Source organism: Dromiciops gliroides, chromosome 5 (genome assembly GCF_019393635.1).
Source record: "Dromiciops gliroides isolate mDroGli1 chromosome 5, mDroGli1.pri, whole genome shotgun sequence".
NCBI lineage: Eukaryota > Metazoa > Chordata > Mammalia > Microbiotheria > Microbiotheriidae > Dromiciops > Dromiciops gliroides.
The window spans coordinates 190,208,459-190,230,969 of NC_057865.1; the positions used below are offsets into that span (position 1 = coordinate 190,208,459).

General features: G+C 38.8%; 1 protein-coding gene across 1 annotated transcript in view; it reads right to left on the reverse strand.

The window, feature by feature from the left end:
- Window positions 1–22,511, reverse strand: part of ANO2 (anoctamin 2) — a 518,536-nt gene that overhangs the window by 402,805 nt on the left and 93,220 nt on the right. The window contains exon 3 of the mRNA XM_043967816.1: window positions 19,773–19,871. Coding sequence (XP_043823751.1) covers window positions 19,773–19,871 — 99 coding nt within the window. The remainder of the gene's footprint in view (window positions 1–19,772; window positions 19,872–22,511) is intronic.

A 22,511-nucleotide genomic window follows, 5' to 3' on the forward strand; every position in this document is an offset into this window, starting at 1 on the left:
CCCCAACATGTAACAGGCCTCCCCTGGAGGGAGGCCGCAGATGAATCTGTCTTCTAGTCAGTCTAAAGCTGATCTACACATCCTCACTGGAAATCCCCTACCTCTCCCAGATCTCACCCAGAGGGTCTGGACAAAAATAGACCAAACTTGGAAAGCACAGGAAGAACGATTCCAATGGTGGTCACCAGTCCTGGTTATTCTCTCTGCAGCTGCTCGTGGGACTGGCTTGGGGAGAGACAACGATCTTTCTTTGCCTGCTGACCCTAAAGCAGTCCCTCGGAACCAAAGACTCTGGCCAAGATTCACCTTTCCCAACCTTTACCCATCATCAAGGGGCCAGAGCGCTGCTGCACAGCAGGTTCCAGGAAAGCCTCCTCTTTCTTTTTTATTATTATTAATACAATCATCAGCAACAGCAGCATCATTATTACTGTTATTCTTGGCCATCAGAGAATTATGAACATCCCAAGAACAGTGAGACACATGTTTGCCAGCTGTTCCCCATTATGCCTTCCCTGGGTACATGATACGCCTTTCATGTGCTTAAAATCATAAATAATTTTTAAAGTATGTTGCTCTTATTTTTTTTTTAATTTCAGGATTCAAATATGGTTCTAATAAAATCCTGCTTTGACCTCATTGTCACAGTCTAAGGATTTTACTGAGGTCCTTTTTTCTTTCTTTTTTGCCCCTTGTGTCCCTAGGTCTCTCTACTCTGAAGGGGTGAATTCCGGAACCCATAACTACAAGTATCAGTGTGGTCTAAAGGCTGTTCCCTTTTCTTCTCTGCATTAAAAACATTTGCTTTCAGAGAGTACTGAGAAACAAGACCAGGATGGGGAGATTCTATATAGAGTAATACATTCAGCTCTCAATTATCTGTGGGTAAATTATCGGCAGGCACCTGAAAGCTCCTTGTCTCCTAACAGCTGGATCTGAGCTGACTGCCAGAGGAGTTGAGCCAGGAAAGGGTCAAAACCAGGAAGGAAAAATTCACGAATGTCCTTTTAGTGTAAATTGTGTGCTTCTGCTTTTATTCTCTTTTTAAATAAATTTTATTGATGTCTTGGGTTTTTTTTTTAAATCAACAGTTTTCCCTAGTATCTTTCCGTTGTACCTTCTCAATCAATTAATAAATATGTATTAAGTTCCTACTATGTGCCAGGCAATATTTTAAATGCTGGGATACAAAAAGTTACAAAAAAAAAATAGTCCCTGCCTTGAAGGAGCTTGGAGTCATTTTATATAACTAATAATATTTTTAAGGTAAGAAAAAAAGAAAAGGAGAGGAAAATCTGCAAAACTTCTCGATACATCACAAAAATCTGAACATATGTGCAATTTACCACACTCATGGACCTCCCACCTCTGCAAAAGGATAGGGAGAAGGTGTCTTCTTTGGAGCCATGATTGTTCTTTATAATTTGGCAACATTCACTTTTGGTTTGGGATTTGGGATTTTTTTTCTAGTTTGCTTGGTTTTGGTTTTTTGGTCACTCTTACCATTTACATTGTTATAGTCATTTTGTATATTATCTTCTTGGGTCTGTTCACCTCACTTTGTATTGGTTCATATAGATCCTTCCATGCTTCTCCCTATTATTCATATTCAGCATTGCTCACAGGACAATGCTTTACTGTTACATTCCACAATTTCTTTAGCCATTCCCCTATTAATGGGTATCGACTTTGTTTCCAATTCTTTGATATCACAAAAGATAGCTAAATGTTTCAGTATAGGAGACTTTCTTCTTATCAATGGACTCCTTGGGGTAGTAGAATCTCTGGGTCAAAGAGTATGGACATTTAGCTATCTTATTTGCATAATTCCAAATTGCTTTCCCAAGTGGATGCACAGATTCACCACTCTACCAACAATGTTCTAGTATGCCTATCTTCCCACAATTTCTCCAACATTCTTTATTTCCATCTTCACTAGTGTATAGAGTAGAGGTAAAACCTCAGGGATGTTTTGGTTTGCATTTTTCTTATTATTAATGATTTGGAGCATTCTTTGATGTGGTTGTTAATAGTTTTTGACTGTTTTGAGCAATGTGTTTTCATATCTTTTATTTATCTCTTGGGAAATACCTTTTAGTTATACATCAATGATGTTTTTATGTAAAATATATATATATATATATTTGTTTGTGAAGTGTGTTTATTTACATAAGTATAACGCTTCACATTCATCAGTCTCCTTGAAGACAAGGACTACTTAGATTTTGTCTTTGAATTCCTAGAACCCAGAACACAAGAGGCACTTAATAAAATTTCTAATTGAATTTAGCCCACCAAACTCCCAGATCTTTTAGAATGCTGACTCTTTCATCCAGTATTAGCTATCTTTCCCATCTTTCTATCTCTTATAAATCTGATAGGCATTCCTTCTTTGCTTTTATACAAGAAACTGCTAAAAATACTTTTAATAGCACAAGGACAAATACAACTTCTTGTGTCACTCCAAGAGAAGTCTTCCTCAAAGCTGACATTGATATAAGAATGTCTATTCTTTCTGTGTAGTTATTCAACCAGTTCTGAATCTAACTATACTATCAGGTAGCCCACATCTCTCCAAGTTGTCTATTATAATATCATTTTTTGAAAGTTACAAATCAAAGTAAACTCTATCTGTAACAATGCCCTAATTTGTCAGTTTAGGTACTCTGTCAAAAAGAAAATGAGGCAAGTCTGATATACCTTATTCTTAATAAAGCTGTGCCATCTTTCTCTGTGATCAATCACCATTTGTTTTTCTAGATGTTCGTTAATCATCTCCTAAATCCTATATTCTAGAATCATACCAAAAATTGAAGGCAAATTCATGGGCTCATAATTGGCATTCTCTATTCTCTTCCCTTTCTTCAAAATCAGGATGACATTCAACCTTCTCCAGACCATAGTTCCTCCTCCATTCTTCATGAGAATCCAAATCATTGACAATGACTCAACAATCATATTCACCATTCTTCTGATAGCCTGATATGCAGTGTGTGCTTAATAATTTTAATTCATCAAGGATGGCTAAGAAGGTTGTCTCTTATTATCTCCTTATTTATTTTGTATAGTACCTTATTTATCTTGTATAGTATCTTGTATTAGCCTTTTCTGTTTTGTCTTTTTCCAGTCCAAGCATCATTTTCCTTACCAGAAAAAAAAATCCAAGACAAAAAAAAGGTTGTGTACATCTGCCTTCATTCATTCTATTGTCTGTTTCATTATATTGCTCAATCCCAAGGATTTAATATCTCTCCTTAATGAAAAAGAAAACCGGAAAACATCTTTTTGTTATTCTTACATTTCTCACTAGGATAAGATCACTCAAAGTTTTAGTTCTCCTGACACTGTTTTTACGAAATCATGCCATGCTTTTGTATTTTAGGGTCCAATAGGAACAGCTGGGTGGAACAGTGGATAGAGTGTCAGGCTGGGAGTCAGGAAGATCTGAATTAAAATATGGCCTCAGACACTTACTAGCTGTGTGACCCTGGGAAAATCATTTAAAACTATTTGCCTCAGTTTCCTCATCTGTAAAATGAGCAGGTAAAGCAAATGGCAAACCACACCAATATCTTTGCCAAGAAAACCTCAAAAGGGGTCAAAAAGAGTCAGATACAATGGAAACTACTCAACAACAAATAGGAAGTTTTGTTTCATTTTGTTCTTCCTTACAGAAAGCCTAAATTGTACCCATATAAAATGTAGCAAAGTCACGAATAGAACACAGATCCTCTTATTCCAAATCCCTTCCCCACTGTATTACACTGTACTTCTAAATCTCCTACCCCTCCCATACAAGAGCCTCCATATTTTCAGGGCTGCATATGGCAATTTGAGGACTTCAATATTCCTAGACAAGAGGGAATAAATCCTAAGGACACTGGAAGGAGAGAAGAGCACCCATTGTCTTGACATTGTCCCTCTAATATGTCATACTCATTCCCACCCCTCTGCCCACCCACATCTCCTATATCCTCCGTGGCCAAGCCCAAGACCCACTTCTTCCATGAAACCTTCCTTAACCACATGACCTTTTTCCTGCTCTGGATTCCCATCACACTTTTAAAGTCTATATTCATAGGTCCTTCCTTGTGTTCTAATTGTTTTGTGTGGATTTTGTCTTCTCAACAAAGATTGCAAAGTCCTTTAGACAGAGACTGTATTTTATATTTTTGCATACCCAGCATAGTCACAAACAGAGTACTGAGCACACAGTGGGTGCACAAGTATTTGAGGCGTTGATTTTATCTGTTCTGTCCCATCTCTACAGTCACACACTCCCTGAGGCCTTATGAGGAGACACAACAACAGCAGAACACTGTCTGAAGCTTCCTGCTGGCAGCAGCCTCTCAGTGTCTTACGCATATAGTCTCTGGAAGGCTTGAGAAAAGAGAGCCTACATTTAGAATTACAATTAATCCTTTACATTGGTACTATATTTTACTATTTGCAAAGAATTTTCAAATCTATTCTAATATAATAATAACAGTTAATATTTGCATATCGCCTACCATGTGCCAGGCACTGTGCTGAGCACTTTACAAATATTATCCCATTTGATCCTCACAACAACCTTGGGAGATAGGTGCTGTTATTATCCCCATTTAACAGAGTAGAAAATGGAGGCAAACAGAGGTTTGACTAGTGTCTGGAGCAGAATTTCAACTCAAGTCTTCCTGATACCAGATATGGTACTATGTGTACTGGTCCCAGCTAGCTCCTTAATGAGGTAGACAGGATAGCTATCCCTAGGTTAAAGATGAGGAAACTAAGGCTCAGAGAGATGTGAAGTGACACAGGTAGTGACTCATATCCAGGTCTTCTGATTACAAGGCCAGTGTTCTTGCTACTGCATGACACTGTACTTAGACGTATGCTGTGAGTGCTAACAGGCAACCCAGAATCTATGACAACTCAGAGGTCATGGGGTGATAGGACTAGAGCCAGAAGGTATTTCAGAGCCCATCTGGTCCAACATCTACATTTTATACGTGAGGAGACTAAAGCCAAAGAAAGTCAAGTGATCCAAGGTCACACAATTAGTAACTGAGGTAGGATTTGAACTCAGGTCCTCTGTTCCCCATCTGTAACATAAGCTGGAGAAGGAAATGGCAAACCACTTTAGGATCTTTGCCAACAAAAACCTAAATGGGGTCACCAAGAGTCAGACATGACTGAAAAATGACTGAACAACATCTGACTCTGGACCCCAGTGTTCATTCCATTTTGCCACACTGGTGCAACTGTAGAATCATATTGTGATAATACACCCGTGGGTATTAAAAAAATAAAGAAACAAAATTGGCAAGGCTGCTGGGTGAATAAGCTCCAACTTTTGGAAATCAAATTCTCCTTAAGTCCTAGGTAGCATTTACTTTTTAAAAAGTCAAAACAGAATCCACATGCACACAAGCATGCAGAGTTACTTCATGCTCAGTTATATTGCTTTTAGCAATTCTATTCAATTACATTGTTTTTAACATTCAGAGCCTACCAGCCAAAAAGACATTTACAGAATAACAAAAGCTCAGGAATTAGTAGGGATCTCAGAGACCTTCCAGTCCAGCCTAACCAAGAATCTCTTCTACATCCCCAGCAAGAGGCCCTGTAGCCTTTATGTGAAGTTTTCTAATATGGAGAAAACTACATTTCCCCACAGCAGCCCATGGCACTTTAAGACAAATTGATATGGAATGTAAATCAGTTATTCTGCAACTTCCAACCATTTTTCTAAGTTCTGCCTTCGAAGCCCTGTCTGAAAACAAGAATGTTAGTTCCTGTCCTCTCCTCTTGAAATCTGGACACTTGGGACTCCCTGAAATCCCACTTAGGGCACCTCTTCATTTAGCAATGGCAGTACTCACTACTTAAAGGAAGTTTCCAAATGTTTAGAGTTTGCAGGAACCAGACACGGAATTCAGAAAGGCTGGGGCCAGTAGTATTGTAATTATGGCACTAGCCCAAGAGGGAAAGGGATACCTCAGGAGAATTAAGGAGGAGATACCAAACTCCACCTGCCATCTCTTATTTCTTCTTTTTTGTACTTGGAAGTTTTACTTATGCATTTGTTTGGTAAGTACAAACTTTTTTTCAGTAGTAGTTCCATCCTTTACTAGAATACTCCTACAAGGAAATACAGTAGAGTAAAACCAGTGGACATAGGATTCATGTTTGACAAGGTATGCAACATTTGTATCCCATTTCTCTACAGAGAGGAGAGAGATTATTTCACCATCTACCCTCTGGAACTAATGTTAGTCATTGCTTTCAATCTGAGATTGACTGCCCTTTAGTTTTATTTTTATCTACATTATTTTTGTTTGTTTGTTTTTGCAGGGCAATGATGGTTAAGTGACTTGCCCAGGGTTACACGGCTAGTAAGTAAGTGTCAAGTGGCTGAGGTCAGATTTGAACTCAGGTTCTCCTGAATCCAGGACCAGTGCTTTATATACTGCGCCAACCTAGCTGCCCTATCTACATTATTATAGTCATGCTGTCCACTATCTTTGCTTTGAATTATTCATACAAACCTTCCCCTTTTTTTGCTACTACAAAAGTTCTGTTATGAATATTTTGGTACATTTGGAATGTTTGGTTTTTGTTCTTTTTTTCTGTCTTTAACCTCTATAGAATACATGCCGCATAGTTGAACTAGGTCAAACAGTATGTGCAATTTGGTAACTTTTTTCAAATCATCCCAAGTTATTATTCAGAACCACTGAACCAATTCATAACTGCAGGAACACTGCGCCTGTATTTCCACAACCCTTCCCACACTATTGTTGTCTTTTATCATCTTTGCCGATTTGATGGATATGAGTTGAAACCTCAGAGTTGTTTTCATTTGAAATTTTCTTATTAGGTTTTTGGAGCATTGTTTCATACGTTTATGGTTAGCAATGCTTTTGAAAATCAGTTTTTATATAGCCTTTGACCACTTGGCTATTGAGAAACAACTCCCAGTCATATACTTAAGATACTACCCTATGTATCTTGAATAATTTTTTACCTAAGATATTTGGAGCAAAAAAAAAAAAAAAAAACCTGCCTGCCATTCAGTTTCAATTCTTAATCTAGTTGCATTGATTTTATAAGTACAAAGGCCTTGGGACAGTGGATAGTAGTGTTGGACTTAGAGTCGGGAAGACCTGAATTCAAATCCTCTGTCTGATACTTAGTGGTTGTGGGATCTTGGGCAAGTCATTTCACATCTCTAAGCATCAATTTCCTCATCTGCAAAAAGTGAATAAAAAAAGCACTAGCCCCACAGAGTTGTTATAAGGATTAAATGAGATAACATATGTATAGTACTTTGTAAATCCTGAAATACTATATAAATGCTACTAGCTATTATTATCATTTTGTAACCTGTGATCTCCACTATCTCCTTTTGGTTATGAATTCTTCCTCAGTTAAAGGTCTGAGAAGTACTTCTCTCCATTCTCCTCTGCTTTAATAACTTATCTTTTCATTTCATTTATCTATTTGAAATTAAGCCTCTTCCCACAAAAAAAGCTTTTCAGAGAAGCCTGCTTACTAGTGCAATTTCTTTTTTCAAATTATCTTCTCTTTATATATTGCATACCCTAGTAGAATGTAAGTTTTTTAATGGCACGATCTATTTTTCATTGCCTTTGTCAAATTAAGAAAATTAGCAAATAACTGATAGACACCAGCAAACTTGTTTAATGTCACTGCAACAATATATGTTTCTTTTTTGTTGTTGTTTTGGGTTTTTTTGTTTGTTTTTTAGCAATATATGTTGCAACCTTTAGGCTAAAACCAACTATGAAGTAAGGATTTGAGAAAGATATATTTATACATATGTACATGTGCATATATATGATATATGTTGTAGTACCTATAATATTCTCCCTATATGTATAGGTACACATATATGTATACAGTTGTTCAGTCATTTCAATCATGTCCGACACTTTGTGATCCCATTTGAGGTTTTCTTGGCAAATATAATGCAGTGGTTTGCCATTTCCTTCTCCAGATCATTTTACCAATGAAAAAAACTGAGGCAAAGAGGGTTAAGTGACTTGCCCAGGGTCACACAGCTATTAAGTGACCAAGGCAAAACTTGAACTCAGAAAGTTGAGTCTTCCTGACTCTCACCTAATTACATACATACATACACACAAACACATATACACATATGTATATATACATAAATACATGTATCTATACACATACATGTGTGTATATATCTATATACATATACATACACAAATATATATATCAGTAAGTCTAGTTATACATTCTCCTTCCTTTTAGCTTGTTAAAAATGTCTCCCTCATAATACTGGGAAATGGTTTGTGATATAGAAACAAAAGCATGAATAAAATAAATCAATATTTTTAAATCTTTCAAAGATGCAAATTAAAGCAACTCTGAGGTTTCACCTTACAGCCAGGAAATTGTTAGATGACAGAAAGAGGAATAGTCTATGCAAGGGGCACTCTAATACATAGTGGAATTGCAAATTGATTTAAAGATTCTAGAAAGCTATTGGGAATTATTCTAAAAAAGTAATTAAAATGCCTACATCCGTTCACTCATAGATACCATTGTTAGTTATATATAAGCCATACACATCCAAAAGAGAAAGAAAACCCCATATATACCAAAATATTTATATCAGCATTTTTTTATGGTAGAAAAGAGCTAGAAACAAAGGCAGCTTCATTTTTGGTCCACTAAAGTAGGAATGGCTTAAACAAATAACGATGCATGAATATAATGGAAAACTACTGCTCTGTAAGGTGTGATGAATGTGAAGAACACAGCAAAATAGAGAACATAAAGAATAATAGGAAAGTAATTAATGAATAAATTAACCTAAAATCACAACTAAATAATTTAAAATCAATTAATTAACCCTTAAATAGGCTATTAAAATATATACTTGAGTCTATTTGTCAATTTTGTTCCTTTCTTCTCTCTCTTTGGCCCCCTCTCCTCCCCCTTATGCTTGACAAACTTCACTTGACTTTTAGGGAAGAACCATTAAAGAAAACCAAAAAAGGGAACCCAAAACATTCTGCATTCTTTCCACCCTATTTAAATAGCATTTGGAATACATGCACCCATAAAACCTTTAAAGATATAAAACACAGTCTGGGCCCTCTCCACTGCTTCTCCATTAAAAACAAATGTTTGGGATTGGTTGTACTAGCACAACAAGGGAAAGCCCCCAGCAACAGCCAGACTTGTATGAACAAAACAATTATTTGTTCTATTGGGGAAAAGTTAATAATAATGAAAATGAGTCCATTGAGAAGGAGGTATTGTGAGGACTGAGCAGATACCACTTAAGGGGCTTACTCAGGGCTTTACCTCATCATTTCCCACCCAGGCAATCTCCTGGATCTTAAGATCTCCAGAAAATCATCATTTTTAAAAGATGAAATCAACTCTGAATGCACACTTCCTCTGATCATTTCCCACCCAAACTGAAGACTGCCCCTATGCAGGGTACCACCCCACCCCTACCCCCAGCTTCTTTTTATGCGTTGACTTCTCCCATTAGATTATAAGTTCCTTGAGAGCAGGAACTGTCTCTTGCCTTTCTATCCCCAGTGCTTAGCACAGTGCTTGGCACATAGTACCATAGTAAGTACTTGATGAATGTTGAGTAATTAACTATTCATTAACTAGATAGCAGCATCAAAGGCAAGAATCCACATGTTCTCCATCCTTCATAAAATTGGGGAACTTCTTCCTTTATGTGCCACAGTGACCAGAGTGGTTTCAGGTAGCATTTTAAAGGCTGAAAAAAACCTAAAGTGCATCTACACTACCATACACAAAGAAACACAGCTAGGAACAAGTAATTCAGGCCTTCTTATTCCCAATTCAGGGCTTTTTCACTGAAGTAGCAATATGATCCAAAATGTATGGCCAACAAACAGTTGTAAAAGTGGGGCTGGGATGGAAAGGAGAATAAGACAAAAGGGTGACTCCTATCAGAATTTCATGTGATACCTATTTTTATGTGGAAACACCTAATATCTTGTGCCCAGGGTCATATTAAGGGATGAATAGCTGATATTTCCATTATCACAAACTATGTTGAGGTTGAGGGTAGCACTAATACTGGATGGAGCTGCAATACTTTTAAAGTGAACTTAAGAATTGATCCTGATATCAATTATTTGTTCAGTTAATTAATCAATAAGCCTTTGTTGAATAGCTGCCTGTAGTAGGAGCTATATGGGCTACAAAAGAACTAACACTGTTGTAGAAAGGAAAGGACCAGCACCCAAGAAACTACAGAGGACAACAAAAGATTTGATGGTGTGATGCTGAGTATAAGTACAACTATGGCAGGTGGATGGAACCATAGTACATAGGGTTCTGGGCCTGGAGTCAGGAAGATTTATCTTCCTGAGCTCAAATCTGGCCTCAGACACTTACTATCTCTGTGACCCTGGGCAACTCACCTAACCCTGTTTGACTCACTTTCCTCATCTGTAAAATGAGCCGGGGAAGGAAATGGCAAACCACTCCAGTATCTCTGCCAAGAAAACTCTAAATGGGATCATGGAGAGTAGGACATGACTGAACCACCACCACAACATCATACGTATAAGAGCAGCTCATAAAAGGGAGCAATCAGTGCAGATTGAAGTAATAAGAAAGACTGAATGGAGAAGTGTGGCTTTGAACCAGGCCTTTAAGGATGGGTAGGCAGAAGGAGACAACTATTTTTGAACATGTAAATGTTGGAATTTCTTTTGCTTATCTATGCATATTTGTTATGAGGATTTGGTTTTGCTGGGGGTGGGGCAAGGTGAAGGGCAGAGAGAAAATTAATACTTGCTAATTAAAAAAAATAATGTTGAGGGCAGCTAGGTGGCACAGTGGATAAAGCACCAGCTCTGGATTCAGAGGGACCTTAGGTCAAATCCAGCCTCAGACACTTGACACTTACTAGCTGTGTGACCCTGGGCAAGTCACTTAACTCCAATTGCCCCACCAAAATTTTTTTTAAGTTCTTTTTAAATAAGTATTATTTGGTCAGGTGGAAAGGAACACTGTTTTCCAAATGACATGGGAACTCCAGACACAGGGAAGTGAAAGCTTTAGATAACGTTTTCTTCCCCCAAAGAGAAAAATTAGAGAACAAAAATATTCATCTTTCTGAGCCTCAGTTTCTTCATCTGTAAAATAAGAAGAGTGGGCAAGATCAATGGTATCAAACTCAAATAGAAACAGGAACCACTAACTCATACAGAAAGATCCCTGAGGGGTTCATGTTGATTTAAAAAAAAAAAACACATTTTCCAGTTTGATCTACAAATAGGATAATAGCACTATTATTTAGGAACGTCCAGTAGATAACACATGAAATAGGGGAAACGTATTACAAGCAACTGTACCAGTGTGGAGGTGGCTTTCAGCTGGGAAATTTAGCTGAGGAGAAAAAACCAGAAATATTGGCCAACAGACTGTTGTTTCCAGGGTTAGAATCAGAAGAAAAATCAGCATTCTTGTGAATTGTGGTTTTGTTTACACTTTTTGTTTTACTTGGAACTGTCCATGAGGATTCTTTATCTGATGGTCTCAGCTCTGCAGCACAATCCTTCCTGACAGACCCAGGATACATTACAAATAAAATTCAGATCTGCTTATGAAAATGCTACTATATGTCCATTAACTAATGCATCGAACCAAAGCAAGAGCTGTTACTCAAACTAGTGATTATCCTCAGGAATAAAAGTATAAGTAGACAAACCATGAATTTACTAATCAGCTTTTGGCACTAATCTTTGAACCAGGACATAAATGTTTTGGAGTATTCTGTGCCTTTCATGCATTCAACAAGCATTTCCCATTCCCTTCTCTCTGAGAAAATTTCTTTCTCTTGAACGAAATAAGTTGGAAGGAGCTCAGTGAGAATACCACCTACACCTATCTTTACATGCTGCACAAAGATTTAAGTTTTATATTGTAAGGTCTCATGCTAGACAACAAGCCTGAGCAATTAAAATGTGGTTGTTGTTCAATCATTCAGCCAGGTCCAACTCTTTGTCACCCTATGGACCATATTACGCCAAAACTGTCCATGGGGTTTTCTTGGCAAGATACTGGACCACTGTTTGCCATTTCCTTCTCCAATGGTTTAAGGCAAACAAAGGTTAATTGACTTGCCCAGGGTCACAAAGCTGGAAAGTGTCTGAATGTAGATTTGAACATAGATCTTCCTTACTCCAATCCCAGTGCTCTATCCATTGTGCTACCTAGCTGAGTGGAGCATTATCTACATATGTACAGAACAAGTCATCAATTACTCATCAGGGGTAAAGCCAGAATTACACTCGCTTGCCCTTGCCATCTACTTTATGTCCCCTGATCCCTGATGCTTCTCCATCAAACCAGATGCCCACAAGTCACAGAATCACAAAATGTTAACATTGGTATGCACCTTAGCTAATATCTAGTCCTCCAATCCTTCCCTCTCAATCTTCTGCAGCCTGAGCCACTTTCCCCACCAGGCACCATGATTACGCTAAAGCAGATCTCTCCCATGAAGCTTTGCAGCTATGTTTATAGACCCCGTGGCCTCTGTAAAGGAGATCCCTGAACAAACATTTCTAGGGCCATCTGTTCTTAGACTCTCTGCTAATTTCTGGGACATGGACCTGGTTGTATGTAGATTTAAAGGGCCAGGTCCATTTTCCTACCATGGATTCAGTATTTTGGAACTGAGAAACTTAAGAAGAATGAATAGGCAGAAACTGTCCTTTCTTCTATGCTACCCTTTGGGGACACTACAAACTCCCTACATGGTACCAAAAAAGGTATAATTACATGGTTTGCACCTAATTTAAATTAAAACTCACTCCTGACTATGTAGGAAGAAAAAGCCTTTGTTAAAAAGTTTCTAAAAATGCAGTTTTATTACATACTTACCCTGGAAATTAATAAATAAATACTCGCTGTCAATTAGCTTTTGTTAGCATGTAATCAAGAATAAATTAAAGCCAAGAGCATTTACAATCACTACTAGCCTCTGCATTGTTTGTATTCTGCTAAATTGTTTGTTGTTGTTTCTATTGTGTCCAACTCTTCATGACCCCATTTGGGGTTTTCTCAGCAAAGACGCTGGAGAAGTTTGCCCTTTCCTTTGCCAAGCTCATTTTACAGATGAGGAAACTGAGGCAAACAGGGTTAACTGTGCCACCTAGCTGCCATATACTATTGCTGAATTATCTTGCAAATAGGTTTTGCAAAGGGAAATTTTCTCATAGACAAATGATCACAAATTTTCAGTTTAAGTCTGGATGCTACTGTAGATTTCACTTAAGTTTGTAAATAAATGCACTTAAAAAGAATTCTCGGCAGTGGGCAACTCTGTCCCCTCTTCATTTTTTTTATTGCCTCTGTGTTCCCTTCTTCTCTGTCATAATAGTTCTCATTTTCATAGCATTTCCACATTGTGAGAAATTTTGTGAGGTATTATTATCCACATTTTACAGATGAAGAAACTGAAGTTCAAAAAAGCCTTGGAATCTTTTGATTCCAAGTTTGGTCCCCTTTTCACTAAACCACACTCCCCAGCCCCAGGGCACAGAGAAGAATGGGCCTAAAGAGAGCACACAGAAATAGATATCAAGGGAAGAGTCTCACACAAGAGGGAGAAGACGGAGGGACAAGAAGAGTTTTGTTTTGAACATGTTGACCTTGAGAGGCTGATAGGGCATCTTGTGGATATGTCCAGGAAATTATTCGAATCTTAAACTCTAGAAAGACCAAGGACAATAAGAACCAAAAAGGGACTTGTGAATTTGACCACTGATCTACTTCAGTAGAACAGTCTGTGGAAAATGGAGAGACAAAGATTGTGAATGAAGGCAGTTAAAAAAGAAGATCAGTGATGAAACAATGGAGGCAGGGACACATACTCAAGAATATGGTCTTGAGAGAGTTGGAAGCAAAATGTGCTATAGAGAGAAAGGTGCAGTAGATAACTGTTTTTAGTCATTTATTTATCCAACAAACATTTACAGAATGTTTACTGTCATGGGGGAAATCACTGATGGTGGGGGTCCTTAAGTATTCCTCTTTGAAGAATTACACCATCTCACACACAAATCCAATTAGAATAAAATCATCTTTTGTTTAGGTGCTAGAGAAAGGAGACCAAGAGAGAAAGAATTCTCTCCTCTCAAGGGGAGATGGTTCAGAGGCATAATTCTTTGAGATACCTATCTCCTCGAACAGAAGAAAGGCAAAAGTTTTTATAGATGGTAGATGGGATGACCACCTGACAAAGAAAACTTCCCTTTGGGGGTGGGGGAAAGCTTGAATGAGAAGTGGTGGTCCAGACTTCTGGAATTATCTCTTTCCCCTGGCACCAATCAGGCAGCAGCTACATCTAATAGGCTTCTCTCCCTTACTTCTCAAGGTGTGTCTGTCCTTTAGTGTAGCTGGCCAGTTTAAACTTTATTTATTTTTTTTTGTAGGTTTGGTAAAAAACGGAAGTTTTAGCTGAATCATTAGAGAGTTGAACAAATGCTACTGAAGCGGCTTTTGAAGGACCTCCTTTTTGGGGTGGAGTCCGTGACGAACTTCCAGCACACCAGCTTAAAACTGAGGGTGGAACGGAAGTTCAGTCTCTCTCTGGCTTTTCAGCTTAGCCGTGGTGGCACGTTTGGTGTTCGGTGCTGGTTCTTGGCCTGGAAGGCAGTTTGGGATTCAGTGAGTTTTATAAAGGAACATAGACTAAGCTTAGATCTAAGATTATTCATTTGTATTTCTACTTTTCCATTTCCCTAATTGGTATCACCTTTTGTTGTCTAATTAATTCCCAAACAATAAAAACTAATCCCTCACTGATTAAAGCTCAGAGGCTTCTTTTTCTTAGTGGTCTGGGAGATACATAAGGGAAAAGTTAAAGGGGGAGTTTAATGCTCGTATATTCAATTTTAAATCTCACGTAGGGCAGTAAGGGTTAAGTCACTTGCCCAGGGTCACACAGCCAGTGTCAAGCTTCTGAAGCCAGATTTTAACTCAGATCCTCCTGAATCCAGTGCTGGTGCTTTATCCACTGTGTCACCTAGCTGCCCCCTTAGTTTAAACTTTAATAGTGCCAGATACCTTGATATGTTCCAACCCCTTATCATTTTCTATGTCCTAGGTGTTGAAGGAGATGCAAAGATTAATGACAATTAGTGGTGATTCTACTCTTCAAGGAGCTAAAAAAAAGAGAGGGCAGATAAAAGTGATATTATGGGAAATAAAATTGACAGGTGGTGGTAACTGATTGGATGAGGAAAAATGAGGAAAGATCCAAGATGATTCAAAGGTTACAAGTATAGGTGACTGGGAAAGTGATGGTGCAATTACCAGAAACAGGAAAGAGTTGGTTTTATGGGGGAAATGGTAAGTTTAGTTTTAGGTATGTTGCCCTTGAGAGTCTGATGAGGCATCCATGTGGGTATGTCTGGGAAATTACTAGAAAATGGAATCTTGAGTTCAGGAGAGAGACTGGAGCCAGGGACAGAGACTTGGGGTCATGCATGGGGGTGATGATTGAAGTAATAGCAATACATGAGGCACTCAGTGGGGAAGTACATAGAGAGGGGAGAAAGAAGGGCAGAAAAGAACCCTAATGAAGAGCCCTTTCCCAGAAAGGGGAATGAAACAGAGATGATGCTAATTACAGTCCAAAAGGTGAAACTCCTTGAAACAAAGATAAGGACCCCACCTACTCACCATCTCCCAACAAGCCAAACCTTAACTTGGAAGGCAATGGACTCAGAAAGCCAGCGGCAGAGTCTTCCTGCCTCCTTCCTGTGCACAGTTGCTGAGTGTCCCTCACAAAATGTCGGCTCCTCTGTTGTTATTTTTGGAAAATAATCACTTCCTTCCAACTTTCTCCCTCCTGGTTAATTTCTGTGTTTCAAACGCTGTGATTCTGGACACATTAACTCAGATTTGTCAAGGTCTGAGATCGCCATTTTGTGATTTCCTTTCCATTTACTGATTTCCCTAGGAACTACTTAGTTAAGGCCCCGACCTCTGCCGGCCTGTATAATGTTCCTAGTTCTTTCTCTATATTCCTCATCCTGACCTTACCACTGCTGTTCTGGCACTCATCTCATCTCTGCACATGACAGACTTGTTCATTCCTTAACTGTGATCATTAAAGACAATATGATGCTGCTGCCACCAAGGCCAGTCCCTGGAAGAGACAGCTAGATTCTCCTCCCCTCCCTCTCTGCCTTATCAGTTTACCTAGCTACTTGGAGCTCTTGTGCATCTTGTGTATCTTGGGTAGATACATTTGCTTTAAAAGCCTACTTATTCAGAACCACAAGCTTTCCCTTGCTTATGCTGGCCCTACTAGGAAAACTCATAGACAAACAGAGAAGCTGAGACAGACACAGAGACAGAGAAAGGACTAGAAAGAACTTTTCTAAAAGCATGTCCTTTGAAGGGTGTGGGAACACCAGCTACAATTAGCACTTCATTATGGGTGAATAATTCTAATACATTATCATATAGGTAAATTCCTCTTTGCTTATTTGCCTAAACTCCTTTTACCCTTTGTTCACAAGAGATTCCTAGAATTGATCAAGGAAACATAGTCTATTAAAACAATACTTGAAAACACTATGCTACAAATGGAACTAGAGATGGGCCAGTACACATTCCCCTAGAGGGGACCACATGGACTAAGGATCCAGTACCAGATGGACCTAGAAAAAGAGATAGAACCTTGAAAGACCTGATAGAGGAGACACAGAGCTTTGATAAAAAGGGCAAGCATTCTAGAGATCACCTGAAGATAGGACAGGGAATTGGAGCTTCCGTCAGAGAAGGAAAGAAAGAAGATAGAAATTTTCTGCCTCACCTAGACTAAAAGAGATGCCCAAAGGGAAGGAAGTTTTCCCACTACAGGGAAAAGAAAAATTAATTGTACATATTCCCTTTTTGCTGATATTGTGAGTTATAGGGACAGTATAAGTCCCAAGGAAAGGTGGTACCTACCAGAAGGGAGAGGAAAGTTCTAATGATGATGCAGAGGCCTGTTCTACATTATTTTGTTGGATTAAATAAAAACTTGTCTCATACCCACTGTCTTCATAGCCTGAATATTTTCTGGAAAACTCAGAATACTTTGGGAATGAAATAAAATGAGCCAGATGCTGAATATTTAGCATTTCCCTGAGTGGAGATATGGGCTAGAGAGATATTGTGGGAGACGAGAGCCAGATATGAACATTTTCAGGGATCTTTGGGTAGAGGCATACACCATACTGACCATGTATCAGAGGCCAGATTCAAGGTCTATCATTGAGCAGTACCCGGGGGGGAGGGGGGGAGGAACAGGCTATATAAATAATTTAAGCACATCTATGCATATGACCTCAAGAGTCAAGACATCAATTCAAATCATCCATCCCTAAGGACCCTTGGGCCCACTTCTTAGCACTTCTGGATTGTTCTATGTGTCCTGCAGTTGAACTCTTTTATATATAGTCTCTTGTATAACTCAGAGGTAAGCTTCTTGAGAGCACAGACCATCATAATTTGTTCTCTTTATGTCCCTAGAACTTAGCACAGTGCTTGGGACATAGTAACTGATTTTTTTCATTCATTCATTTATGAAACCTTCTTTGAATTAGTTTATCTATCTCTGTTTCTTGACACCAAGTATACAACATTTAAATACACAATTTGTAATAATAAAGTTATAATGGCAAAGAGTATATATACAGTCATGGAGAAGGGGGTAGGATTTGGTTAGGAACAAAGAAAATAAAAACAAAGACAAGTGAGAAAAACAGAAAGATATGACAATTTCATAAATATATTAATCATCTAACCATCTTGATTACAGGTTACATAATAGCTTAGACAATACCTAAAATATAAATTGTAAATTCTAGCATACCTGATATAATGAGCACTTCATTAAAGACTCAAGTCTAATTGAAGCAGATATATATATATATATATATATGTAATATAACAGGGAAATCATGACGCCATTCTGACAGGAAAAAAAACATTTGAAGGCACAGAGGGATTGAGAGATGGAGGAACATGGAAGTAGCAAAGGTTATGGGGGGGAGTAAAGAAAAGAAGCTGGAAAGAAAGGAAAAAGAAAGTGAGGGAAGACTAGGTAAAGAATAAGGAGGGGAGAATAAGACACAGTTGGTGACAGGGGAGAGCTAGTAAAGGTAGGAAACACTGCTGAGTCTACACATACACATACCACATACATACATACATACATACATATATACATACATACACACACACACATCTACTCAAAGGATCATCCTGAGAAAGCAGAGTCACTGCTGTAGCCAGAGATTTGCTCACCTTCTTTTGGAGTAGAGGCCAGCAGAAAGGTAAAAAGAATACAAAAGTGAAAAAAAAAAGTGAGAGACCAAAAGAAAATCAGACATTGATATAAACAGAGGAATATAAAGGGAAAGATATGAGCAGGAGAGAATGACTACCAGATACCAGTAGCAGAAAGCCCTCGGTGGGGGAAATATGACCAAAAGAAATCTTGGTCAAGGGGAAATAGAGAGGGAAGCTAGCTTAAAAATAAGGATTCCAATAATAGAATGACTAATGGTCAATTAAGAAGCAATAGACTGGGGAATGCACTGAGCAATTAAAAACACTACAGACATACCCTCACTTAATCACTCTCCCCCCCCAAAAAAATTTTTAAATGACACTTTAAGGATCTGTTTAGTTAATATCATCTATTTATGTATTTGTTCAATAGTGATTGCTATCTCCATCTTCTCTTTATTTTGGCAGAATACATTCTCTGTTTTGAATTGTGAATACCTAAGGGCAGGAATCACATCTTTATAATTCTCTTTGTAAAATACTACCACTGTAGCATGCACAAGGAAAGCATGCATCTTGATGATGGTGATAGTGCAAATAATGATGATTCCCAGTGGTGATTGTGATCACCATGGTGGTAAGGACAATGGCAATGGAGATGTGGGTGATCATAGTGGTGGTGGCAGCAAGAGTGAGAGTCAGTGTTGATAGCTGTGCTGATCATAATGATTATGATTAGGGTGATGTTCTCAGTCATGATATTGAAGGTTATGGTGATGGAAGTAGGAATAGGGCCTTTAGCTTCATTAGTACAAGGAACTCTGCCCAAACTGGATGTCCCCTTGCTATCATAAAAATCCTTAAAAGCTACTGACAGACCCTCACCCTCAATAATATTTAATTAGCATATTGGTTCCCCTCTGGACTAGTTTCTTCTTACGTGTGAGACCTACTCTCAGTATTTGGTAGCCCATGTGATTGAAAAGGGCATGGATAATGGGGATATATGTTAGGAAGACTTAAGCAAAAAAGAACAGCAGCCTAAACTATCCCCATTCTAGAGTCCAGCTTCCCAGAGAAGTAGCTAGCAGTGGGGAGGGCCCAAATAAGGAAGAGGAGGGATAGTTCAATGTTTTGGGCTTCATTTCAAGCACAGTCCAGGCAATAGCTCTTCTTGCCCCCAGGAGAGCACCCAGAATAGTGACAAAGGACTCAAGTTGTTGTGTGCCACTAGCTTCTGGTATACCAGCTAACAGGCATCTGGGAAGAAGACCCAGCCACTATTCCCCAATCAGGGACACATACTCCATGTTCCCAGAGCCATGAGTATGAGTTTAATTCCACAGAGCCCACATCCCACTTGGCCTCATTTGACAAACCCCAACCCTCCCTCTGTCCAGCCCCCAGGCCCTCTCAGCCTAGAAGCCTGCCACACTTACTTTTTTGGTGGGGACTTTGATCTTCAGGAATTCAGCCTCTCGGGTCAGCACCTGCCATGGGGCGTGTATCCGGACAAAACTGGACCCCTGGCTCTTGTTCTGTAATGCACAGGATGGGGAAACAACAATGTGAGCATGAACAGGTGCTTAAGCTTAAAATCCCAGCCTTCCATTTCAGAAGCCTAGAACTAAAACTTGGATGTACTTCAGTAAGGGTGGGAAATGCAATGGTCTGGGAGCCAGGAGACCTATCTTCTAGTCCTGGCTCTGCCAATAACTAGCTGGAGACCACAGGCAAGTCAATTGACATTTGTGGATCTCACTTTCCTCCACAGTAAAATGAAGTCATTGGACCAGATTATTTCTCAGGTTCCTACCAGCACTAGCATTCCAGTTGCAAGATTTGGAATTAGAAGGGCTCCTAAATGTCATTCAGCACAAACCTCTCCTTTTGCAGACAAGGAAAGAGAAACTGAGAGACATTAAAAGAGTAGTTTACAGTCACATAGGCAAGTAAGTACATGTAAAAAAAGCCAGGATTTTAACCAGTGTGAAAGCAAGAAGGAATATTGAAGGTCATTTTGTATAACCTATACCTGAAGATGAATTCCCTCTACAATCCAGCAAGTCTCCACTTGAAAGTTTCCAGAGATTGAGAACTCATTCACTATCTCCCAAGGCAACCCATTCCATCTCATGAGAAACTAAAGGCAAAAATGGGCCAAATGAAGAGATTCATTTAGAAGTCCCCCTGTCTTCTTCCCAAGACTGGCTCAAATCCATGGAAACCCAGAGCTTCTCTTCTGGATCACAAGCTACATAATAAAGCACATGTTCATTCTTCTCCATCAAAATGGACTTAATTCAATTGAAATAAAAATAAAGCTTTATCTGTGATTTCATCAATGGGGGCCACCCTTACATCAAAGTCCATCTGAACCCCTCTCTACCTTGGTGGATGCCAAGTGCCACATCTTCCAGTGATAACTTAATTAGGTCTGATCAGATATCAGACATAGGAGCCTAGTTCCTACTCAAAGCTGTCCCTTCCAGAGCATAGATTCTGCTAGCACAGCCTCTAAGAACTTCTATATCACAATGAGGATACAAAGTAAAACTTTCTGAAATAATGAAATAAGGCTGAAGTAAATCTGTATGAGCAGATCTTCAACAATGAACAAGCTTTACTAATTCCAAAGTTTCTCCATAAATCACTGCAGCATACAACCAGAAGAATTCAAAAGACTAGGGGAAAAAAACACCCTTACAGAACTGGGAGGAAATATAACATTACACTGCAACACAGAAAAGCCCATCACACATAGTAGCATCTCTTTCTTTTCATTCCCTCCCTACCTTACCTCATATAAATCTCTTTTTTTTTTTTTAGTGAGGCAATTGGGGTCAAGTGACTTGCCCAGGGTCACACAGCTAGTAAGTGTCAAGTGTCTGAGGCCGGATTTGAACTCAGGCACTCCTGACTCCAGGGCCGGTGCTCTATCCACTGAGCCATCTAGCTGCCCCCCTCATATAAATCTCTTAACAAGCAATGGTGTATTTGAATAAGCTTATTTTGGTATTAGGCCAGTAAGCATATAATCCAATTTGATACAACAAGCATTGATTAAGTGCCTACTATGTGTAAAGCAAGGTCCTAGAGATAAAAGTGCTAAAGATAAAAAGACAAAGAATGAAAAACAGCTCCTATCCTCAAGTAGCTTACAGCCTTTTTGGGGGGGAGGAGTGGAAGGGGGGGTAAAAAGGGGACTGCAACATATAAATAAAAGTTTAATTACATTTTGGAAGTTAAAGTAGTCAGAAAAGAATGTTTCTTTCACCTTGGAGATATGGGGAGTGACTCTTTCAGAGATGGAGCCCTATAATCAATGCCAGAAGACTCTAGCAGAGAAAAGTTCTAGTGGTTCAACTGTTGTGAAATCATAGAAAGAGGAATATATTTGAAATTAATCAACATATGCGACACAGGTCCATTCATCTAAATTAAATCTAAAGAACACACCTAAGTCCAGTTGCATGGTTTCTAACAAAGATGGAAGATGACAATTTATTGGTAATACTTCAGAAGCTTTAGAATACTGTAGAACACCAGGCTGAATGGGGTCTTGTTGACCCATTTCCTCCAACAGTGTGCCTCAGGTAGACTGTAACAGCCTTTCAGTTTGGGCTTTATATTGAGGTTGATGAAGCACAGTGGTGAAAACTAACATCAGATTCCAGCACATGAATTCTAGTTCATCTGAGGTAAATGAAGATCTATGTTCCAAAACCACAGTGTCTAACAATCTTTGCGTTAAAAATAACTGGCACATAGCTGTAATTCTTGTATCAGAAGTTTGAAGTTGAACTAAGAAAACAACCTGCATGTAGTAGAGACCCATGGTTTTGTAAGCAATAACAAAAAGGAAATTTTTAGATGTTCAAGGGGAAGCTAGGTGGCACAGTGGATAGAGCACTGGCCCTGGATTCAGGAGGACCTGAGTTCAAATCTGACCTCAGACACTTAACACTTACTAGCTGTGTGACCCTGGGCGAGTCACTTAACCCCAGTTGCCTCACCAAAAAAAAAAAAATTTTTAAAGAGTAGTTCAAGCCAGTTTCAAAGGGAGCCTACAATAGTTAAAGAAATTATTCCCTTCAAATGATACTGTAAAACGAATGAGGCATCTGAACTATGCCTTCCTTGTCACCTCCTATAGAAAAAATAATTGCCGTTGGCAG